This window comes from Gopherus flavomarginatus, chromosome 20 (assembly GCF_025201925.1).
Source record: "Gopherus flavomarginatus isolate rGopFla2 chromosome 20, rGopFla2.mat.asm, whole genome shotgun sequence".
Classification (NCBI taxonomy): domain Eukaryota; kingdom Metazoa; phylum Chordata; order Testudines; family Testudinidae; genus Gopherus; species Gopherus flavomarginatus.
Genome location: NC_066636.1, coordinates 22,354,588 through 22,377,628, shown reverse-complemented (window position 1 = coordinate 22,377,628; position 23,041 = coordinate 22,354,588). Strand labels below are relative to the sequence as shown.

The following is a 23,041-nucleotide window of genomic DNA, read 5'->3' as shown; positions in this document are numbered from 1 at the left end:
GTTACCCCCGCCCCCTGGAAACAGGACCCCCCCACACACACTGTGGCAGCTGTGGAACTCGGGGTGCCCCATGCACACCACGACCCTTTCAGCCTGGGATCCAGCCCCTGCAGACCAGGCACCGCTGAGCAGGCCTGCGGGCGGTTAAAGCCGGCTTTGCGCTAATGCCCCCCCTTCTTATCAAGCCACTGCCCGGCTCCGTTGGCTCCAGAGATTTCCTGGGTGTGGGACATTCAGTGTGCAATGCTCCCTGTGTGTGGAAAGGATCAGTGTGTGTAACAATCAGTGCTGGGAGGGGCACTACATTGCGGAGATGTTCTGTCCGCCTATGGAACGAGAAAAGGGTAAATTTCATCCCATTTTCTAGTCAGGTTTAACTGCCCCCTCTCCCCCTGCCCCTCCCCCACAGAGCTAGTAAATAATCCAGAGAGGCTCACAGCATGGATTGCAACTGCAGGGTTGAGCTGGGACAATTCCCTTTGTGTCTTGCAATCAACATTAGCACCATTTTACAGATAGGGGAACTGAGACCCAGAGACCTGAAGAGAACCAGCCAAAGGCACAGACCCTAGGCGTCCTGGGTCTGTGCTCTACCTGCCAGACGAGACTGTCTCCCTTTTACCACATTAAAGATCAGTATTGTTCTTAATACAGGACTTAGAGGCAGTGATGTCACTACAATGAAATGTGTATATCCTACCTCCCTTGCTCAGCACAGTGGTTTCAGGATGGGCTTGTGATTAAGGCACTGTATGGGGACTCAGGTGATCTGGGCTCTATTCCTGGGGTGTGTGACCCATGGTAAGCCACTTTGCCGCTCAGTGCCTCAGTTTCCCCATTTGTACAATGGGGATAACAATCTTTGTCTATTTGGCGTGTCAGTTCTTCGAGGCAGGGACTGTCTCTCAGTCTGTACAAACGCGCCTAGTGCAACGGGTCTCCACTTTTGGTTGGGGCCTCGAGTTGTTACTGGAACCCCCTCAGCCCATGCAAGAGCATCCCCTCCTCACCAAAGGGTGACATTTGGGAGTCCAGTGTCTTTGTTCACCCCATGTCCTGTTTAATCTCATAGTCCAGGGGTTCTCAAACGGGGGGTCGGGACCCCTCAAGGGGCCATGAGGTTATTACATGGCAGGGGGGGAGTCACATGCTGTCAGCCTCCATCCCAAACTTCGCTTTGCCACCAGCATTTATAATGGTGTTAAATATATGAAAAAGTATTTTTAAAGTATAAGGGGGTTGCACTCAGAGGCTTGCTGTGTGAAAGGGGTCACTACTACAAACGTCTGAGAATCCCGGCCACAGCCGAATCCTGACCACAAGCCTGTGGGGTGATGCCAGCAGCTGGGTGGAGGCTGAGACAAAAACTAGACATCTGCACAGTTAAAAACAACACAAACATCTTTATTTACAGGCACATTGGAGCTGTATCGAGCAGACTACAGATCCCAGCTCTCCCCAGGAGCAGAAAGGGAAGGGAACCCAGCTATGTCCCTTAGGCCAAGTTCAGCCTGCTGGGCTAGTCTGTTCCCCCGGGAGGTGTCCTAAACCAAGCCCATGTGCAGAGAGATGCTAGCCCTGGCCTCTCCCACCTGAGCCAAGGAGGAGCTCCCATTGCTGCAGGTAAGTAGCAGGCTGTTACAGTTGCTGGGGCCGGCCGCTAGGGGGAGACACGCTCACACCCATTAGGCCGGTATATATTGCACCAGGTGGGGGGGGTATGGTGTGATGGGAAGCGGGGGCTCTGACGCCTCAGAGCTTCACAGTGGTGTTGCCATTGGGGGTTGAATGGTGGGGAAGCTTGGGTTCAGAGCTACCAACTTCCCCTAACAGCGCAAACGTCCGCTACGGCCAATCTCCAGCGGGACTGGGGGCTGGGTGAAATCAGGCAGGTGTTCGGAAGCTGAGTCGAGATGCAAATCAAGGCTGAGCCAAAAGCCCAGATCCAGTCCTCCTCCGCAGGCTGGAATCCAGATTGGGAGCCGAATTCGGTGGCGTCTCACTTCCCAGCCGTGCCTCTTCTGGGGCAGCAGTGGGACCGGTCTTGGGGTGTTTAGTCTGTGTCAGTAGGGTGCAGCGGTCCAGCGTCTGCAGCTGCCCTGCTGGGTTATCAGTCCCTTTGCGGGGGCTCACAGGAACACCTGCCGATCTGCGCCGCCCCCTGAGGTGTCCCGTTCACGTCAGCTCCACCGAGGCAGGCTTCTCCTCCGGATCTGTCCTCCCCTCAGTGCGAAGCCATGCCCTGGGGACAGAACACGCCTGCCGAGGGCTTGACTGGGGTCCCCACCCCGAAGACAAACACTAATGGGGAGGGACATGGCAAGGCAAGCTGAGGCCACACCACCTCGCCACAATCCACATCCCTGCTGCATGTGGGAGGCTCAGGATCCGGAGGTGAATGTCTCAGACTCTGAACCCTCGCCTGGGGGAAGGTGATGAGCTGTATTCAACCCCAAGCAGCTGGGGCAAAGGGTCCGACTCCCTCTTCCCTAGTCCTTAGCGGCTGTTGCATTGTACAAGCGAAGAAAAAGAGGCTCCGGGTGAATCCAGGGGGGTGCTGGTAAATGGCCATCCACGGTCCCGCCACAGCTCTCCTCCCACTGGGGTTCGGAGCCAGTCCTCCACCTTCCCTTGGGAAGGACCGACAGAGACAGGAGGGGGAGGATGGACGGACAGACAGAGACAGCGCCCCGAGGCTCCTCACCGGTCCTGCCTCCGGAGTGGCGGGGATGGGGGGTAGTGACGGACCGGTGGCATGTCATAGTGACTGGGGATGTGGCTGTTCTTGGGGGAGTCGTAGTGGTTGGGGGGGATGCTGGGGGCTGCTGGAGACACACCTTCTGCCCCCGAGGGGCAAGTCTCTAGAGGGAGGGGAAGAGGAAAGACAAGGGCATTACCAAAGGCACCTGTGAAAGTGTCTCAGGACAGGCTTGTGGTTAAGAACTTGGGAGATCAGTCTGTAAAATGAGGATAAGGACCCTTCCTTTCTCCATGCTGCAGCTATGATCTTTGGGGCGGGGACCACTTCCCACTTTGTGTGTGTCTGTGCAGCGCCTGGCACGAGGGAGCCCTGAACTCGGTCAGGGTGCATGCAGCACCTGGTAAGAGGGGGCCATGATTTCAATTAGGGTGTGTGCAGAGGGGGCCCTGAACTCAGTCGGCATCTGTGCAGTGCCTGGCACGAGGAAGCCCCAATTTCGGTCGGGGTCTGTGCAGCACCCAGCACTAGCAGGCCCCGATCTCAGTGGGGGTAGCCTCTGAAATGCAAAAGCCTAGCAGTGGACAAGCGCCCCCAAGTGGCATGTCACACCCGCCCCCATGTGCCATTCAGTCTCTGGCATCACTCTGAAGTGAACGGGACCGGAGGGGTCCCGCAGCCCGTCGCGGTGCTGAACTCTACCTTCTGTCCTGGAGCCGGCGGCTGGATCCTCGAAGAGCCTGATCTCGGCGTAGGACATTTCTCGCTTCACAGGGGATTTCATCTCCATGTAGCTGCCCTCCGAGGGCTTGGCCATGAGCTCGGGCAGGTCCTTGATAGTGGCGTAGGGGTTCTCACTGTTCAGCGAGCTGTTGCTGGCACGCAGGGCCTCCTCCTTGATGTAGGCTGGAGGGTGGGCGGAAGGATGGCAAAGGGAAGGTGGGTGAATACAGGAAGGGGGAGAAGCCAGGGGCTGGGATGCCGGTTTAGCTGGGAGGAGACAAGTTTGCTGGGTCTGTCTAGCTCCAGGCACATGGGCTGCAATCAGCGCTAACTGGGCCCCTCGTTGGGGGCCTCAGCAAAGAGATGTAGGGCTGGAGGGGGCCCTGCACACCGAGCTGCCCTCTTCCCCTAGGGCGTCCCACCAGGGCAGGGCAGAGGCCCACGGGCAGCGTGTGCAGGGAGCTTGTCCGGGCTGAAGCTGCTCTGGCGATACACAAGGCTTCTCCAAAGCCAGCCCAGCTTCCTCGCGCCCTGTTGAGTCCACCACCCCACTCCCACAGCGCCCCCTAGTGCCACACTGGGCTATGGGGTCATCCCTGAGTGCGAGGGGAGAGCGCCCCCTCCTGAGCCCCTCACCCCACTCCCTGCAGCACAGCGCCCCCTAGTGCTCCACTGGGACATGGGGTCAGCCCTGAGTGCGAGGGGACAGCGCCCTCTCCTGAGCCCCTCACCCCACTCCCTGCAGCACAGCGCCCCCTAGTGCTCCACTGGCTATGGGGTCAGCCCTGAGTGCGAGGGGACAGCGCCCCCTCCCGAGCCCCTCACCCCACTCCCTGCAACACAGCGCCCCCTAGTGCTCCACTGGCTATGGGGTCGGCACTGAGTGCGAGGGGAGAGCGCCCCCTCCTGAGCCCCTCACCCCACTCCCTGCAGCACAGCGCCCCCTAGTGCTCCACTGGGACATGGGGTCATCCCTGAGTGCGAGGGGACAGCGCCCCCTCCTGAGCCTCTCGCCCCACTCCCTGCAGCACAGCGCCCCCTAGTGCTCCACTGGGACATGGGGTCAGCCCTGAGTGCGAGGGGACAGCGCCCCCTCCCGAGCCCCACTCCCTGCAGCACAGCGCCCCCTAGTGCTCCACTGGGACATGGGGTCAGCGCTGCAGTAAGTGCGACTCCTCCCCGTTCCGCTCCTCCCAGACCCCAGCCCAGGAAAACGAGGCCATCGGCCTGAGCTGGGAGCGTCTGGGGGAGACGCCCGCGGGACCCATCACCCCCTCCATGCGCCGGGGCCCCTGGAAGCCCGCTCCGGAGGGAGGCACTGTGCTCACCGTTGCTGTAGTACTTCCCCAGGCTGTTGCTGTAGCTGTAGCTGCGGTCCATGGGGCCGCCCCCTGCAAACGGAAGGAGCCCCTGAGGCTGCTGGACACAGACAGACCCTGTGGTTTCCCCCCACAGCCCATGGTGCCTCCTTTAGCCACAAGGGGGTCCCTTCACGATGCTGGGGTCTGTGTCGGCCTCCGCAGCCGAGACGGGGGGAGGCCGGTGAGAAATGGGGACCTTGACTAGGAACAGACAGCTCCCGTCCAAGGAAGGGTCTCCCCTCGCAGCATCCAGGGAAGGTCCCCCAGGGCCCTGGCTGCTTTTCTCCCCACCAGCTTCGGGGTGTGGGCAAGGGGGGCAGTTTTGCCCTTGTTTGGGGATGAAATGTATAGGACGCTGACCAAGACCAGCAGTTTGAGCTGAAATGGACCCAGGAGTCCCAGCTCCCCTTCTCCTGCTTTAATCCAGAGAGCTTGCTCTGCTCCCAGAGACAATAGACCCCAGGAGTCCTGAGGTCCATCCCCACCCACACCCCATCTCCTTCCCTAACTACGAGGCATCACTCCCCTTCCTGAGCCAAGAACAGAACCCAGGAGTCCTGAGCTCCACCCCCGGCTTCCCAATCTCCTTCTCTAACTACTAAGCATCACTCCCTTCCTAGAGACGGGAAAAGAACCCAGGAGTCCTGCGCTCCCCCATCTCCAACTCCTAACCCCACTCACTTTCCAGCACTGGGAGTAGAACTCATCACCCCACCCTGCTCTGACCCCTAGACCCCCGCTTCCTCTCCCCACACCGGCTCCTAAAGCCCAGCCCAGCATATCCCAGCTGAGGCTCCACGCCCGGCTCAGAGCTGATGATCCTTCCCCTGCCCCCCCCTTACCCCGCTCGCGTGGCTTCAGCGCCGGCGCCCCGTGGTGCTTCCAGTCAGCAGGCAGCGAGGCGTTGCAGTCCGGCCCGTAGGCCATGCTCTTTGTGTTGGAGAAGTGCTGGTTGCATGGCACCTGTGGCCGAAATAAGGGGTGGAATCAGCAGTGACCTACCGCCCCCTGCCCACGGGGTCCAGCTCGGCAGAGGCAGGCGGTCAGCGGCCCCTTTGCCAGGCCAGGATTTCGGGAACCATAGGGTCTGGCGGTGTCCATGACGAACCCCTTCCTTCTGGAGTGGCTCTTGCCAAACTAGAGTTCAGGTTGAGACAAGTGCCCGCATTAAGAGCGGATGTTTCGAAGAGCTCTAAAATCCACGCACAAATTCAGATCGTCCCAAAACCTGCTGTGCCTCATGGTGTCCTGGGGTGGGGCAACTGGGGCAAATTTGGGGTCATCTGGCCCACGAGTTCCAGACTGGGGGTGTCCAGCATCCGGGGCGCTGCTGGGGGACAACTGACCTGATGGCTCAGCGCAGGGGTGGGCAAACTTTTTGGCCCGAGGGCCACATCTGGGTACGGAAATTGTATGGCGGGCCATGAATGCTCACGAAACTGGGGGTTGGGGCATCAGAGGGGATGAGGGCTCTGGGGTGGGGCCAGAAATGAGGAGTTCAGGGTGCGGGATGGGGCTCTGGGCTGGGACATGGGGTTAGGGAGCAGGCAGGGGTTCAGGCTCCAGGGTGGGGCTGGGGATGAGGGCTTGAGGGTGCTCCGGGCTGGGACCGAGGGGTTCGGAGGGCAGGAGGGGGAGCAGGGCTCAGGCAGGGGGTTAGGGAGCAGGAAGGGGTGCATGCTCTGGCTGGGGGTGCAGGCTCCAGGGTGGGGCTGGGGATGAGGGCTTGAGGGTGCTCCGGGCTGGGACCGAGGGGTTCGGAGGGCAGGAGGGGGAGCAGGGCTGGGGCAGGGGTTGAGGCGTGGGAGGGGGTCAGAGGTGCAGGCTCAGGCAGCTCCTGGAAGTTGCGGCCATGTCTCCCCTCCAGCTCCTACGCAGAGGCACGGCCAGACGGCCCTGCACGCTGCCCCGTCCGCATGCTGCCCCTGCAGCTCCCATTGACCATGGTTCCTGGCCAATGGGCACTGTGGGGGCTGCGCTTAGGATAGGGGCAACGTGTGGAACCCCCTGGCTGCCCCTACACATGGGAGCCGGCGTGGGGACATGCTGCTGCTTCCGGGTGCTGTGTGGAGTCACAGCACACAGGGCGCAAGGCAAGCCCCCAATCCCACTCCCCGGCAGGAGCTCGAGCACCAGATTAAAACGTCTGAAGGGCTGGATGCAGCCCCCGGGCCGTCATTTGCCTACCCCTGCCTTAGCGGCCCGACTAGCAGGCCTTGAACTGAGTCCTCCCAGGGCAGGTTTCTGATGGTGGCTGCTGAGCAGAGCCAATACCAGGTTAGCACCCCTCCACCTTATGGGGGCGCAGGGGGCAGGGCTACCTCAATTCCGCACAAACCCAACTATTTTTGCAGCAAATGCTCAGCCCAGCCCAGCACTGGAGAGATGCTACAGACAAGCTGTCTCCTCTCTGCCCATCCCCAAGGGGGCTCCGTGCCTCGAGGCTCCGGAGAACGGAAAGGCTGGGAACTTCCCCGTAGCAGTGTCGCCCCGAGGGCTGGGGCATACCTTGAGGGAGCTCGCCCTGTCCTGGCTGCTGGGGGCGGGGGAGGTCGGTGTGCACCGCGACAGGGTGTGGTAGCTTGGATTGGAGTAGTAGTGGGTGTAGCTGGGTGGGACATCTGGTCAGACAGAGAAAGAGAGAGACAGAGTTAGGCCAAAGTCCCTGGGAGTCCTGTCCCCTCGCTGTCCCCAGGGGGTGTGCAGGGCCGTGGGCCTCTCCCGCCCCACGGGCCGGGCTCCGGCTGGATTCCCCACGCTAAGCCTAGGGCGGCTGGGATCAGTACTTAGGTGGGAGACTCCCAAGAGTGGGGTGGGAGGATTCTGCTGGGCTTGCTGGAGGTGCCATGCTAGTGGGAGCAGGAGGGTGACTTAGAGAGCAGAGCCCCCCCCCCCACTGAGTGCCCTGTGCCCTCACCTGGCACTGCATACTCCGAGCTGTCCGTCCGCCCCGTGGTGTAGGCCACAGACAGGTGTCTGTTCTCTTTGCCCTTCTGCCAGTGCCGGTAGCACAGGAAAAACACCAGCAGCGCCACAAGCAGGATCACCAGGATGATGATGCCAATGATCGCCCCCAGGGAGCTGTACCCCACCGGCATGGCTGGCACCATGGTGAAGGGGTGATCGGGGCTCCCTGCACGCCCAGATGAATCATTAGACCTTCTGCCCAGAGCTGGGGACAGAACCCAGGAGTCCTGGCTCCCTGCCCTCCCCCCACCCCACTCTAACCACTAGACCCCACTCCCCTCCCAGAGCTGGGGACAGAACCTAGGAGTCCTGGGTCCCTGCCCTCCCCCCCTCTAACCACTAGAACCCGCTCTCCTCTCGGAGCTGGAGACAGAACCCAGGAGTCCTGGCTCCCTGCCCCCCCGCTCTAACTCTCTAGGCCCCCATCCCCTCAGAGCTGGGACCAGAACCCAGGAATCCTCGCTCCCAGCCCCTGCATGGTCTCACTCACATTTCTCACACCGGGCCCCGATCCTTCCCGGCTCACACTGGCAGCTCCCCGTCACGTGGTGGCAGGTGGAGTTGTGGAGGCAGTCACAGACCTGGAGACACCCGGGTCCAAAGGTGCCAGGGGAACACTCTGCCGGGGCGCACAAGGGCCAAGGTTAGAATCCGTGGGGTGAAGGGGGCTGGGAGGCAGGGGAAGGCCTGTCCCGGGAGCGGCTTGGAGCCATACAGCTCCGCATTCCACCTCCTGACTGCCGAGGGAGACTCATGGTCCGTATAACCCTATATTAGAGCTGTCTGGGAAATCGTTTGTGTTCCAGCAAAACATTTTGGTGAATGAGAAACAAGCAAAATGTTAGAAGAAAAATTTTGACCCAAAGTTTCCGGGTTTTCATCCAAACCCTGAAAACCCCAAAGTGCTGTGGCTGAAAAGTTATAATTTTTTGAGTGTCAATGGTCAGAAACAGAAAGGAAAATATTCAGGTTTTTGGCCAACATTTTCGGGGGAGTTCAATTGCCAAAAACCCAATTTTTTTCCAGATTTCTGTTTTTCCAATGAAAACCCGGAAAATTTAACCAAAATCAGCCATTCCCCAGGGAAATTTCGGTTTTAACCCAAAAACCCATTTTTTGTCACAAACTTGTCAATCAGGTTCCCTCAAGACCCGCCCAGAAGTCCTGTGTGGGTGCGATGCTCCCCTCTGCCAGCAGTGGGTGCTGCCAGTGGCTCCCCAATGTGGTCTTGAGACTGTCATGCAGCCCTGTGCCTTCCCGGGGTGTTCTCCTGGCTCAGCCAGGGCGGGCTCTGTGGCTTACTGGTTTCACAGTGGGCGCCGGTGTACCCAGAGGAGCACAGACATCTCCCGGTCGCCGGGTCACACTGAGCCATGTTCTGGCACTGGCATTCCTGGGCACAGTTCTCCCCGTAGCTCCCCGGGGGGCAGCCTACAGAAAAGAAACCAAGTGGGTGAGGTCTGCGTGGGGAAGGAAACGTGTGATGCCCAGGCCCCGGCCTGGCACAGCCTGTACCTTCCGAGCAGCGTCTGCCGGTCCAGCCGGCCGGACAAGAGCAGGTCCCATCCACGGTGCTGCACCAGCCTCCGTTTGGGCACCGGCAGGTGTGGCTGCAGGCCTCTCCCCAGGTGCCAGGCGGGCAGGCTGCGGATGAGAGGAGACGTCCGTCAGTCCCACTACGCACCTGGCTCTGAAAGCTGCTCTCCCCGGACCTCTTCCCTGATGAGCTACCCAGCCTGTGTGTGAGAGTTCCCATTGCCTCCTGGTGGCGTCCCACAGAGAGAATAAGAGTCCTACTTCTGCTACCGGCTGAAGGAGATCTCCTTTAGCTCAAATGGCAGAGGCCTATATTTGTGGGGCTGACAGAGCCTCCAGATCCCCCAGATCATAATCCTAGGAACCCTGTTGTGCCCAGATTCCTTATAACCCCTACAAGCGCCTACCCTCCGCAACTTATGCCCTGTTGACCTGTGCTGCCCGTGAGTTGGGACGCCCCCGGCAGTAGATGTGACTCACGCTGTGAACAGTCACTGCCCGTCCACCCAGGGAAGCAGTCGCAGGAGCCGTCCACGTGGTGGCAGGTGGAGTGGTTGGAGCATCGGCAGAGCATCGCGCACTTCTTGCCGTAACGCCCAGGCTGGCAGGCTGCGGCAAGGGAAGGAGAAATGGAAAGTGTGTGGCGGGTGGGGGTGAGTCACGTACCAGCCCTAACCCAGCCCCGTCAGATGGCTGCTTGTGTGAAACGAGTTTGCTGGGTCTCAGCCCAGATCCTGACGGGGACCAGCCAAAGCCACTGCCACAAATCGGTGCCGACCGACCCTGTTCATGGACAGCCTCAGCAGAGTCCCAAATGGGCTCATGGAGACAGAACTCCCTGTTACCCCGTAGAGGGGACAGGTCACAGGGACACACGGGCTGCTGTGCTCCCATGTGGATTTCTCATTCCCTCAGGAGAGCAGGGATTGGGATTCGCCCCCTCCCTGAACCCTGGCTGGCTCCTAGGATGCCCGTAAAGTGGCCTCTGACCCTGCCTGCTGCACCCAAACCAGCCCTAGGTGGGGGGGGACAGGCTCGAAAGGGCGATGCCAGTCGCAGCTCGCGGTCTGGTCACACAGGCTTTGTGTGACGGACTTTGCTCTGCTCCGGTACTGGACGGAGCCAGGCGCTCGCCCCGCCGGGACAGGCCAGATCCCCCCAGGCTGAGAAAAGCAGGAGCAGGACCCCCCTCACCCAGCCCCCTGGCTCCGAGCATCATCCTCACTTACGGCGCTGGCAGGCGGGGCCGCGGTATCCGGGCGCGCAGCTGCAGCTCCCATCCTCTGAGGAGCAGGCGGCTCCGTTCTTGCAGGCGCAGGGCTGATTGCAGTTCCGCCCCCAGAAGCCGTCGTCACAGACCAGGTTGCAGTGGGGCCCTGGGGTGGCAAGTAGAGGAACAGGGTGTTCTCTTAGTAGGGACCCCTCTTCACCAGGCAGCTGGGGCGGCAAACAGATCCCAGCGCCAACCCAGTCACCCACGTGGAGAAATAAAACCTCTCGCATCCCAAGCTGTCAGGGATGCCAGTGTCACTGTCCACACGCAACAGATGGGGAAACTGAGTCATCACACAGCTCCCTGCAAGCCCTACAGTCTCCCAGCCCAGCGTCGACCCAGAAACAGCCATCTTTGAAGCTGCACTCCCATCACTCAGACTCCAGTTAGCAAGGCCCCCGACTCGAGTCTCGTCCACACACACGAGCCCCTCGCTCCAGTGAGGGGAGGTTCTTAACTCAAACTGGCTGGCCCGTCAGCAGGCACCGACTGACAAGCTCGAGTGCTGCTATTCCCCCAAAGCCTGCCGGAAATCCCGCTGGGCCACATGTCCCTGCCATCTGGCTGCGAAGGAAACCTCGCGAGCCTGAGCCGAGGGTAACCCGCAGGGAGACCGGGACGAAGGCTCGGAGAGGTGTGAACTGCCCTCCTTCCCCTCAGGGAGGAGTTATCGCAAGCAGCTTGCTAAGACCGGAGCAGGAGCCGGTCTTAGCAAGCTGCTTGCGGTCTCTTTGGTGCCATGCGTGGGTGGCGTCTGGACAAGCGCCATCACTTTATTTTGCCCTTGGCCCAGGGGGTACCCTGCCGAGTCCAGCCACGTCCCATGGAGGAGGAACGGAGCTCAGGCCACCCAGAGACCTCACGCCCATATAGCCAGGACCTTTGCACAATTCACAGTGAGCCGTGCCTCCTTCAAGTCCTGTGGGAGGAGCTTATGCTGTGGGTGGAGCCTGGAAGAGTACCGCCCCCTTCTGTCCCTGACCTAGCCATGCCCATAAGAGCTGTGCATTGAGCTGGCAGGGATGCCAAGGGACTTCCTGGATGCCATCATGGACAGAGACAGAGTCCTCCCGCCCCCTCTCCAGATCCCTGCCTCCCACCCGGCCCCCTCACCTGTCCATCCCGGCAGGCAGCGGCACTGTCCTGTGACAGGGGAGCAGCCGTCCGCGTGGCTGCAGTCACATTGACTGCTGCAGCCAGGCCCGTAGGCGCCGTTCTGTTGGCGAGAGGGGGATGCAGCTGGAGTCAGTGGCACGGGGATGGGATTGAGGAGGGTGATTTTAACCCAGAACCCTTCCCGGTCCCATCCCGCTGGTGCACGGTGCATGCAAGCCTCCCTGGTCTGACCCCCACCCTGGCAGTGCATGCAGTCTCTGCCCTGCCAGTGCCCATGGTCTAACCCACGCCTCCCCTGCTCCACAAACCACATGGTCTAGTCCATAACCCCCCTCCCCATTGCCATTAAATCACCCAGCCCCCTGCCCAGGCTGGGCCAGCAAGTGAGTCTCCCAATCAATTTGTTAGCCCCTTGTTGTCATTATTTTGTCCAGTGGGACAATCACAGACAGCCAAGATCCCGGGTAGCACGTGGGCAGCGAGTGGGGAACGGGCACCGTTAGAGGCATCCGGCATCCCATCTTGCCAGAAGTCAGCTGGACCTTGCTCTGCAGGGGGTGCCTGGTAGGGGGGTGGCCGAGGGCTTGATGCAAAGACCACAGAAATGGGCATCAATGAATGTAGGCTCAGGTCCTTCAATGACAGCTGGAACGGCCGTAAAGGGCGCAGAGGCTCCCGGGCATGGGAAGCGGCTGGTCCGAGGGGGGTAGGAACTTACCGTGCACGGCTCCTGGCACCTGCTGCCATACCAGCCGGCAGCACAGGAGCACGCCCCGCTGACAGGGCTGCAGGCAGCGCCGTTGGCGCACCGGCAGGTCTCGTTGCACCCAGGGCCCCAGGTGCCGGTGGGGCAGGGGCTGGAACAATCCCCTCCATGCCAACCTGCAGAGGGGTGGACAGGTCGGCGGGAGGATCGACGGGACGTTGTAATTGGAGGGCTTGGGAAATCCAGGCAGCTTAACGGGCGGAGAAGCAGGGCAGTATGGGGGCAATGCTGTGCCCAGTCAATCGCCCCTATGGGGGCTATACTGTCCCACTACTGTCCCATAGCCGGATGTGTCTGGGTATTAGAGGGGAGCGAAGCTTTCAGCGGGTCCCTGGAAGGAACCTGATCTCAGACACTGTTCCGGCCTGAGGGTGCCTGGCACCACTCACCTCTGGGTGCCCCAGCTCGTGGCTCCGGCTGAGGGTCCGGGGGGGGTGGACCACGCCCGCTGGGAGGGGTTGCCCGTGGAAGGAGTGGCATGGGACGTCCCACCAGACCCCGAGCCTGGCGGAGGGTTTGTGCCGGGAACAGAGCTGGGGGAGGGGGAACCTGAGCCGGCCCCTGCCCACACTCCAGACCCAGGGAGCCGGGGAGGAGAGGGGTATTCACAAGGCCTTTCTGGAGTGAACTTGAAATGGTTCCCACAGCCCTGGCAGGGAACTGTCTCCCTTATCCCAGCCCTGTCTCGGGGCACAGCTAGAGCCTCCCGGGGGTGGGGGGAGGGGAGTCAGGGCCGTGCCCTCCCTGTCTGGAGTGATCCCAAGGGCGCTGCCTGCACCCTACCTTCTTTGCAGACGCAGGTGCCATCGATGGGAGAGCAGGCGAAGGCGTTCTTGCAGGCGCACTGCATGGAGCAGTTCACACCGTATGTGTCGGTGGGACAGTGGCTGGAGCAGTGGTCCCCCTGCAAACACAAGGAGACAATGAGGGGGTGGGGGGGCTAGAGTCGAGGGGGGGCAGTTACTCGCCATCTGCTGACCTGGGGTGGGTCCAAACCTCCCACTCAGAGGTGAGTAGCCGTAATACTTTGTGTTGCTACAAAGCCAACCACCTAAGCATCACAAAGTTATCCCTGCTCTAATCTTAGACGCCCCTTCCCTCCTCAAGCCGGGAATAGAACCCAGGAGTCCTGACACCCAACCCCCACCTGCCCTAACCCACTAGACCCCCCCCTCCCCAAGTCAAGAATAGAACCCAGCAGGAGTCCCGACACCCCATCCTCTGCTCTAACCACTAGACAATGCTCCCCATCTCAATCCCCATAATTACCAAGACATTAACCGTCTTGTTTCCCGGTGTCCCCGCAGACTGGGCCCCGGACTCACCGTGTACCCTGGGGCGCAGTGGCAGAGCCCCGTGGCCCCATCACACGTCCCTCCATTCAGACAGAGGCAGGGCTCCTGGCAGTTGGCCCCATAGTATCCATGGGGGCAGGTCTCGTTGCAGTGCAGGCCTGCCCAGCCTGGTTTGCAGGTGCATTCTCCGCTCATGGGGTGGCAGCTGGGCCCCGGGGAGGGGGAAGAGAAACACGTGCCCATCAGAGCCCCTCCGCGGAGCAGCTGGAGTGGGTTTGTGCCAATCCCGCAGGGCTGGCCCTCTCTCAGAGAGCAGCAGGATGGCAGAGGCTGCAGGTGTCCCGAGCTGGACACCCCATGTATGTGCCCACTCAGTGGCTCCCGAGTGGAGTATGCATGTTCTGGATCTGGGCCATTCGCCCCCCCAGAGCCTGGATCCAGGGGGTGATTCCCCTGCCTGCTGCTCCAAACGGGAATCCTGCATTCCAGCACTGGGGGGCACAGGACGGATCGTGCCATGTTATTCCCCTTATGCCCCGCAGAGGGCAGCAACCCCACAGGACTGGAAATAGGGACCATATTCCCCCTGCCCTGTACACTGTTAACCCCTAACGCGCTGGCATGTTCCAGGCTCCCACATGCATGATCTCCTGGGGTGAGGGCCCACTCAGGTGGCTCTCAGAGTCCCTCCCCGGCCCCTACCTTTGGCTGTTCTGGGGGTTGCAGAGGCAGGGCAGGTGGCAGGCCAAGCCGTAGAGGCCGTCCAGGCACTTGCGTTCCTCGCAGCGAGGCCCGTAAAAGCCGGCCTCGCACAGGCAGGCTCCGTTGATGTGGAAGCAGCGGCCCCCGTTGGCGCAGTCGCACGGCTGGCCGCAGTCCTGGCCGTACTTGCCGATGGGGCACTCCTCCCGGCACCTGTTCAGGAACGGGCAGAGGGAAGGGGAGGAAGGATGTGCCCCCCAGGGTCAGACCGAGGGCAAGCCAAGGGAGGGAGCCAGGCGGCACTAGGGAGAGTGGACAGAGGTCGCTGTACCTGGTACCTCTCACCTGCTCAATCTGAGAGTCCCCTGTAGGCTGAGGCCACCAAACTCATTCCATGCAAGACTCTGGGAAATGCTGAGGACCCTCCCGCCAGATGCTCAGCAGGGTGCTCCCGGCATGGGGCCTGCTGCACAAGGGGGGGGGGAGAGCCCGGGGGGACACCCCTGCACAGCCTCTCAGGTGGCAGCTGGCCATCTTAGCCGCAGTCCCTGCAGGAACTTGTGGGGATCCCGATGGCACAGAATGGCCCAGAGAGCAGGGGAGCAAATGGAGCTTGGGAAGGGGCCAGCGAACCTCCAGGGTTCCTCAGCATGACAGGCAGGGCCAGCGGGGCTGCAGCCAGTGTGAGAGCACGGAGGGGAAGCTGGCTGCAGGTGGGGAGCTCAGCTGCAGAGGTCATGGGGTGGTCAGGGACGGTTGTGTCTCATTGCTCAGCACCTGGATTTAACCCACAGGGGCCATGTCTGCACCAGGGGTGTGTGCACCATGGTGGCTGCATTGGCGCACATTCCTTGTGCAGGCCAGCTGCACCAGGGTAAACCCTGACTTGCACCTGTGCAGCGTGTCCACGAGGGGCTTGCACTGGTGCAAAAATCCACAGGCCTAAGACTTCGAATGAAACCTTCAGTGCAAGCCCAGAGTGCAGAGCAGGGCTGGGATGGGGTTCTACCAGCCAGGCCTAGCTGCTTATTTAGGCAACAACAACACGACTGTCCTAAAGCGCCGCTCAACGGAGGGGCTCAAAGCCTTTGCCAAAGGATCATCATTTTAAAAATGGGGAAACTGAGGAACAGAAGTGCTTTGTCCAGGGTCACACATTAAGTCTATGGGAAAGTCTTGGCTCTGACCACTAGACCTCACTCCTTTCCTAAGCAGGGACTAGAACCCAGGAGTCCTGACTTCTAGTCCTCCTTGCTCTAATAGACCACATCCCCTCCCGGGACCAGGAAAAGAACCAGGATCCTGGATTCCCACTCCCCTAATCCAACCCCGAGACCACACGATTCTTTCCCTTAAAATGCCAACAAAACCCCTTCCTAACGATCCAAGTAGTGCTTGCCACTCCTGTTCGATTCTGGGTTTATTTTTTCCTCTCCATTGTTTACGACATGCTCTCAGAAGCTGGAAAAAGCCCTCACTTCCTTCTCCCGCTGGCTGCGTCCCTTCCATGTGGAAAATTCCGACTGATTTCCCTCCTCTCCCTGACCCAGCTGCTATTTACTTCCCGGCAGCACAGCTGGGGAGATCATCCCTCACTCCAGCTTTAACTGGCGCTCCCCAGGCTGTCATAGCACTGCCTGTGCTGTAAGCCAGCCAAAAATCGGCACAGCCAGGTAGTCAACGCATTGCCTGGAATATTATATGCATGCATTACGGTAACAATGGCTATTCATACGGTGCATTACAGTGCCATTATGTGCATTACGGTAGCAGTAAGCACTGTATATACACGTAGCAAGAAACAGTCCCTGTCCCAAACAGCTTCCATCTCAATAGACAGGACAAAGGGTGGGAGGGGAAACTGAGGCACAGAGGGGGGTGAGGACATGCCAAAGTCACATGGCAGAGCTGAGGATAGAAGCCAGAAGCCTCATTCTCAGTAAGGCCCTTTATACCGCTCTGGCAGGACAAAACAGCCTTAAAGCGGAGGACATTTCAGTGACACGCATTTTAAGGCCCCTTTACATTGGCAAAGCCACATAAAGGGGCCTCGGCATAAATGAGAAGGAGGGTCCAGGTCTCCTAAGTCCCAGCCCAGCACTCGAACCATCAGTCCACGCTGCAAAGTGCTAGGATTGCATGCACTCCAGCTTGTAAGCCAACCCCCCCACACACACACACCCGTTAACACAGGGGTTCTCAAACTGGGGGTCGCGACCCCTCGGGGTCATCAGGTTATTACATGGGGGGGTCGTGAGCTGTCAGCCTCCACCCCAAACCCCGCTTTGCCTCCAGCATTTATAATGGTGTTAAATATATAAAATAGTGTTTTTAATTGATAAGGGGGTCGCACTCAGAGGCTTGCTATGTGAAAGAGGTCACCAGTACAAAAGTTTGAGAACCACTGTGTTAACACAAGAGAGTGCGAGCCCAGGAGCCGGTGCATGGGTGGGTAGACATGGAAGGGTGTGAGGGACAGGGCATTGGTGCACACGTGTGTTTGAAAGGTCGTGGGTGTCCCTGAGGGAGGCTGCACGGGACAGGGATGGAGGGGAGCGCTCAGTCACAGCTAGGGGGGGAAAGTAAGGGCTGAATGTCAAGTGGCCACAGAGAGAAGTCAGGGGGCTATCAGACAGGAGTGAAGTAGGAAGGGGCCCGCCCCACCCCAAGCTTGCCTATAATTCGAGCACAGAGCATGTGTGAGGGTGAGGCCTTGTCTACACTTAAAAACGTCACTGCTTTAACTAGATCCATATCGTTAACTAGGTACAACAAACTCCCAATATGGACGCAGTTATATCAGCATCAAGGTGTTTATACTGACAACGTTTATTCTGGTATAGGAATTAAAATAAGTTACACGGGGGTAAGGCATCTTTATATTGGTATAACTGGGTCCATGGAAGTAGCACAATTTTGGCAAAAAACCCCAAACCCACCTTGCTAACTGACTTCACAGACTATGCAAAACGGACCCCTGTGATCCTCCAGTCCAACACCCTGCGTAGCACAAGTCAGAGAAGGGCCCTGAATGAACTCCTGTGTGAACTCCAGCCCATCCTTTAGAAAAACAGCCAATCTAGATTTAGCAACTGCCCAGGATGGAGAATCCCCGCACAGCCCTTGGTAAGTTATACCAGTGAAAATGTGAAGTGTAGGCAGGCATGTGTGAGAGGGTTTGTCTACACAGGGAAATTCTGGAATAGCTCCCTGTGTGGACACTCTGTTCTGGAATAAGATCACCTTTTATGGGTTAGCTTGAGCCACTTTGGAAACGGATTAAGCTCAACTGGAAAAATCATTCTTACACCTGGTCTGCACTTAAAAGTTAGATAGACATAGCTACACAGCTCAGGGGTGCGCAAAATTCACCCCTCGGAGCGCTGTAGTTACGTTGACCTCACTCTGGGTGTAGACACAGCTAAATTAGTGGCAGAATCATCCGTTGATCCAGCTACCGCAGCTTGGAGAGGTGGACCGACTACAGGGATGGAAAACCCCCTTCCATTGTCACAGGAAGCATCTACACTTTGGTGCTAAGCGCCCTGAGTGGGCACGTGGCCTCATTTAGAGGTGGTTGAAAATTTTGCATCTAACCAGCTTTCTGTCAGAAAACGCCCCTTTGACAAAACCCATTTTTTTCACCAAATTGCGTCAATTTTAACAACATTTTGGAAAAATGATTTTGAAAACATTGAAATGTCCCATTTTGATATTTCCAGAATGGAAAGTTTTGATTTTTCATTCTGAAACGACTTTTCCTTTCCAAAGGTGCTTTATTTGCTATGAATTATTTTATATAAAAAATGGTCAAAATGTTTGTGCTGAATTTCGTTTCATTAAAAATTTCAAAATGTTGGCTTCTTGTTGCAATTTTAGATGCTTTTTTTGTTACGATCTTGACTTGTTTTTACAGAACGAAAAACCAGTTTGCCAAGCAGCTCTACTCTTAATCCAGAATAAAAGTGTCCACACAGGGAGCTACTCCAAAATAGTTACAGACAACACTTTAAATTCCCGCCCTAATTTAATCCAGATTAACTCCCCTGTGTACACAAACCCTAGAACATGTGGGCATGTGTGTGTATCACAGAGGGGCGGCTTTATGCGAGCCAGGGGCTCAGTAGGAGACCAGCTGACTGAGGTTTCTAGCTAAGCCTCACTGACTGAGGAATGTCCCTCTAAGCCATGCCAGTTGCTAGCTCCAACACAGACACGGTTCTTTCCATGGCTGCAGGGAGTTGCTCTGCCAGACCCCACTCACCGCTCTCCGGTGTAGCCCAGAGCACATTGGCAACGCCCGGTGACCGGGTCGCACAGCCCGTTGTTGTGGCACTGGCACTCCCCCAGGCAGCCTGAGCCGTACTGCCCTTGGGGGCATGGGATGGAGCAGATGGTGCCCTGCAGACAACAGAACAGCAGTGTCAGGGAAATGCCCTCTCTGGGAAAGCCAGGGGAGAGGGTGGGGGCCCCTGCACCACGGAGCCTGATCTCCCCCTTCCCCTGCGATTGGATGAGATAGTTCCTGCTCAGTGCCCCCCAGACCCACCCCAAGCCTGAATGCAGCCACGGGTCAGCAGCATGCGTGGGAGCAGGAAAGGCTGACAGCCCATTTCTCGCCCGGCTGGGGGCATCTCGCAGCCCTGAGGAGGCTGAACGGAGGGCGAGGCTCATGCCGCCAGGGCCGGATCATCCGGAGACCTCACAGCAACACGAAGGTGGCAGAGGTGGCATCGCCCCACGCTGCTGCACGGAACCAGCTCAGGGCTCGGCCAGGCCAGCTGGGTCCCAGGGATGTGAGGGCCGGGGCATGGGTGGCACAGTGATCGGGGGAGGAGTTCAAACCAAAGGGGGCAGAACCCCTTTGCCCCCAGCTTGTCCCGCCCTGACTCTTTGCTCTCCGGAGGCTGGATGGGCCTGGGTTTGAATCCTCCCCGCTTCCCCCCAATACATACCATCCACCCTGGAGGACAGACGCAGTGGGTGGTATTTGGGGGGTGGCAGATGCCCCCATTCTGGCAGGGGCAGTAAGCCGGGCAATGGAGCCCGTCGGAGCTGGTGAGGCATAGGAGCTCGCAGCTGGAAGGACAGGGAGAAAGGGGTAAGGGAGATGGACCCAGGCTGCAGAGTCCTCTCTCTCATCCGAGGCTAAACAAATCCCACCCTGCAGCTGGGTCAGAATCAGCGCCTCCTAGAGGGGAAAGGCTCCAGATCCCAGTCCCACCCCCGGGCCAGCCAGAATCCCCTCCCGGGGCTGGATCGGAACCAGCGCCCCCTAGAGGGGAGAGGCCCCAGATCCCAGTCCCACCCCCAGGGCATCCAGAATCCCCTCCCGGGGCTGGATCGGAACCAGCGCCCCCTAGAGGGGAGAGGCCCCAGATCCCAGTCCCACCCCCGGGGCATCCAGAATCCCCTGCCGGAGCGGGATCGGAACCAGCACCCCCTAGAGGGGAAAGGCCCCAGACCCCAGTCCCACCCCCAGGCCAGCCAACCATTCCCCGCACTCACTAGGTGCCTGTGAATCCTGGCTGGCACAGACACGCCCCGGTCTCTCCATGGCACCTGACCGTGTTCTTGCAGGGGCAAGCCAGCCGGCAGCCCTCCCCGTAGGTGCCTGGGTCGCAGGGGACTTTACACATGGAGTCCTTGTACCCGGGTGAGCAGACGCAGGCTCCGGTGAGGGGATCACAAGCTCCCCCATCGCCACACTGGCAGGGGTTCTCACAGTGGGGCCCCCAGGACTGGCCATTGCACACTGGAAGAAGGAAGTGACTGTTGTAGCAATGACAACCCCTTTGCCCTTCTGCGGATGATGTCTAAGCACATCCTACGCCCTGGTGAACGAAGCCCTGCAATAGCCCTGGGAAGAAGGGTCAGAGTTTCAGCCCCATTTTACAGGTAGGGAAACTGAGGCACAGAGCTGGGACATGCCAACCCAAGAGCCAGAAATAGAACCCAGGAGTCCTGGCTCCCAGTCACCTGCTCTAAGCACTCTACCCCCCACCCCCCTCAGAGCTGGGAATAGAACCCAGGAGTCCTGATTCCCAGGCCCCACTATTCTAACCACTGGCCTCCTAGAGCTGGGAACAGAACCCAGGTGTCCTGACTACCAGTTCCGCCCACTCTCACCCATTAGACCTGCTGCTTCCCATTAAACAGATTGATCGGTTAATGAGGGCTTAATCGTTATTGCGTCTTTCAAACCATTTGCTAGTTATCTGTTCGGAAGCTGCCACATAGAAAAGGTTGCTTGATTGTTTTAAGTGGTGACATTATTCAGCGGGAGACAAGGGGAAGTCACTCGGGTTAAAGGGAGGGAATTTAAACAGGGATGGTTTAGGTCAAATCCGGGGAAATCTTCCTACGGGAGACGGATCAGAACAGTCTCGCCAAGGGGTGGGGTGAGACCCCCGTGCTTCACAGATTTCAGACTATCCGCCCCCAAGTCTAACTGGACAAGCCCTAGGGATCATTTCAGAAGCCCGGTGATTTTGGGGAGCACACAACACAAGACCCTTTAAAGCTATCTGACAGCCAGAGGGCACGGGGCCCTTTCCCCAGATCCAGCCACTTTTAAAGGCCCTGCAAGTTGAGTCCCTCCCCCAAAAAAGCTAGGTGCTTTGTAACCTCTTGGCCTCAGCTGTTAGCAAAGGGCCCTGGTCCTGTGCACCCTCCCACACCCCGTGATGCAGGGGCTCGGGGGCTGCTGTTTGGGGAGTGTGGCATGCATAGCAGGAGGGAGGAAAGAAAGAAAGAGCGAGCGAGCCATGGAGACAGACTGAGGGATGCAGTGACTCAGCGAGGGTTTTGCCCACAGCTGGTTGCCCTTCGCTGAGGATACCCTGAGCAACCCCCTCCCCTTCCATCTGGGCCATGGGCTGCAGCCCACTCCCAAGCAGCCAATGACCCCCAGCCCCCGGTGCGTGGGAACCCACTGCCTCAGGCCCCTGGACCCAGGGGAAGGGCATGGCGGCTCAGAAGCCGGAGTCTGGGTTTAATTTGGCTGCAAGTGGAGGGGGGAGCAGAGGTCCCATACGCCCTGGGCCCAGGCCAGGATGCCAGGGTGCTGAGGAGGGGCCAGGTCTGGCCAGGAGGGATCCCGCTTTAGCACAAGTACCTACCGTGCCTGGCGTGCTGATGGCTGGCCTCCCCCCTTATGTGGGTCCCCTAAATCCTAGTCCACCCACCACCTCCCCCCTCCCTCCACAAAACTCCCGGTCCCCTCCCCCTCCCTCAGTAGCCTCTCCCCCATAACCCGTCCCCCCTCACTCCATAACACCCCCATTCCTCACCCTCCTCATCCCATATCTCCCCCACCACTCTGGCCCTCTCCCTCACACCATAGTTCTTCTCTGCCTTTCTGCATTGTCAGCTCAAAGCCAGGCCCACCCCCAGACCCTCCGTGGGCTAGCGGTCACCCCAGCCCCTGCTGCCTCCAGCCCGCCCGCCCACACTCGCTGCCTGGTGTCTGCTAGTGACGACTCTCCCACCCTCAAATCACCAGCCAGGCTCCTGGAGGCAGAGCCACCCCATTCGGCTACAAGGCAATGGCCCTGGTGTGCCGACCCCAGCCCACGGTGAAGGGGCTGGGCCTGTGGTACTCACCGCTGGAGCAGTCTGTGCCCCTCCATCCCTGTTCACACTGGCACTGATCAGGAGCCACGCACCTCCCATGGACACACTCCTTGGTACATCTGGCTGCAGGGAGGGCAGCAGGCAGAAGGATTCAGTCAGCCTGCTCCAAGATCTCATTTTATTAACATCTAACCTGGCATTTCCAAGGCACATTTCACCCCCAAACGCTATAGACTAGTATCACCCAGCCACTTCTGGGGTGGAACACGGCAGCTATATAACAGCACTCAGCAACACTGCCCAGAGATCACTCGGCCAGCATTGAAATGCAACCACCTCCGAGGTGGAACATGGCAGCTATTCAACAGCGCTCAGCAACGCTGCTCAGAAATCACTCAGGAAATGCAACCCCTTGCAGGGTTCTCAGCAATACTGCACAGCTATCACTCCCCCAGCACAGAGATGCAGCCCCCGCCCCCCCCCCAGGTGCGGGATAACCTGGCAGCTGTTTAATAGCCACTCAGCACCATGGATCACTCACCCAGGTCTCCCTAATCCCTGACCTAGAACAGGGGCCCACACCAGTGACCAGTCCACAGAGGAACCTTCCACTGCTTTCTCCCAGAGTCAATCACCCCCCCCCCCCCCCCGCCCCCGGCTTGGCTGAAGGGATCCAAAGCTGATGAAACACAGCAACGATTTATGGTCTGGTCTGAGTCTGCTGGGGCGAGGGGGTGGGATGAGGGGGCTGTCTGTGGGGATCAAGGGAAAGTTAGGACAGGCAGCCTGGTCTCAATCAGGCCCGGAGCATGCTGGCTTCCCAACATGGAGCCAGCTGGAAGTGGCCAGGAAAGGTCCCATGGTAGCCAGGTGGCCTTGAGCCATGTGTCTGCAGGAGAGCTGGCAACTAAATCTGTGGCATGGAAAGAAATCTGAGAGGGCTGGAAGGATGGGGGAGGATCAAGGAGTGCGAGACAGGACAAACAGCAATGAACTGTAACGAATGTGCGTCCCCTCTGGGGTGTGTCC

At 59.1% G+C, this 23,041-nt stretch overlaps 1 protein-coding gene across 5 annotated transcripts in view; it reads right to left on the bottom strand.

The window, feature by feature from the left end:
• Nucleotides 1-1,383: 1,383 nt before the first annotated feature.
• The window catches only part of PEAR1 (platelet endothelial aggregation receptor 1), a 57,021-nt gene continuing 35,363 nt past the window's right edge, over nt 1,384-23,041 (bottom strand). For 3 of the 5 annotated variants that reach the window (XM_050930498.1, XM_050930497.1, XM_050930494.1), the window contains 20 exons: nt 22,043-22,135; nt 19,946-20,192; nt 19,393-19,516; nt 18,702-18,838; nt 14,438-14,650; nt 13,766-13,940; nt 13,224-13,344; nt 12,393-12,556; nt 11,672-11,774; nt 10,515-10,661; nt 9,766-9,894; nt 9,265-9,393; nt 9,052-9,180; nt 8,240-8,368; nt 7,700-7,915; nt 7,291-7,403; nt 5,625-5,745; nt 4,750-4,812; nt 3,401-3,604; nt 1,384-2,861 (listed from right to left, as the gene is read on the bottom strand). In XM_050930498.1, the coding sequence (XP_050786455.1) occupies nt 2,701-2,861; nt 3,401-3,604; nt 4,750-4,812; nt 5,625-5,745; nt 7,291-7,403; nt 7,700-7,915; nt 8,240-8,368; nt 9,052-9,180; nt 9,265-9,393; nt 9,766-9,894; nt 10,515-10,661; nt 11,672-11,774; nt 12,393-12,556; nt 13,224-13,344; nt 13,766-13,940; nt 14,438-14,650; nt 18,702-18,838; nt 19,393-19,516; nt 19,946-20,192; nt 22,043-22,135 (2,918 nt within the window). In that variant the 3' untranslated portion in view covers nt 1,384-2,700. The remainder of the gene's footprint in view (nt 2,862-3,400; nt 3,605-4,749; nt 4,813-5,624; nt 5,746-7,290; nt 7,404-7,699; nt 7,916-8,239; nt 8,369-9,051; nt 9,181-9,264; nt 9,394-9,765; nt 9,895-10,514; nt 10,662-11,671; nt 11,775-12,392; nt 12,557-13,223; nt 13,345-13,765; nt 13,941-14,437; nt 14,651-18,701; nt 18,839-19,392; nt 19,517-19,945; nt 20,193-22,042; nt 22,136-23,041) is intronic. The other 2 variants (XM_050930496.1, XM_050930495.1) reach the window with 2 other exon arrangements.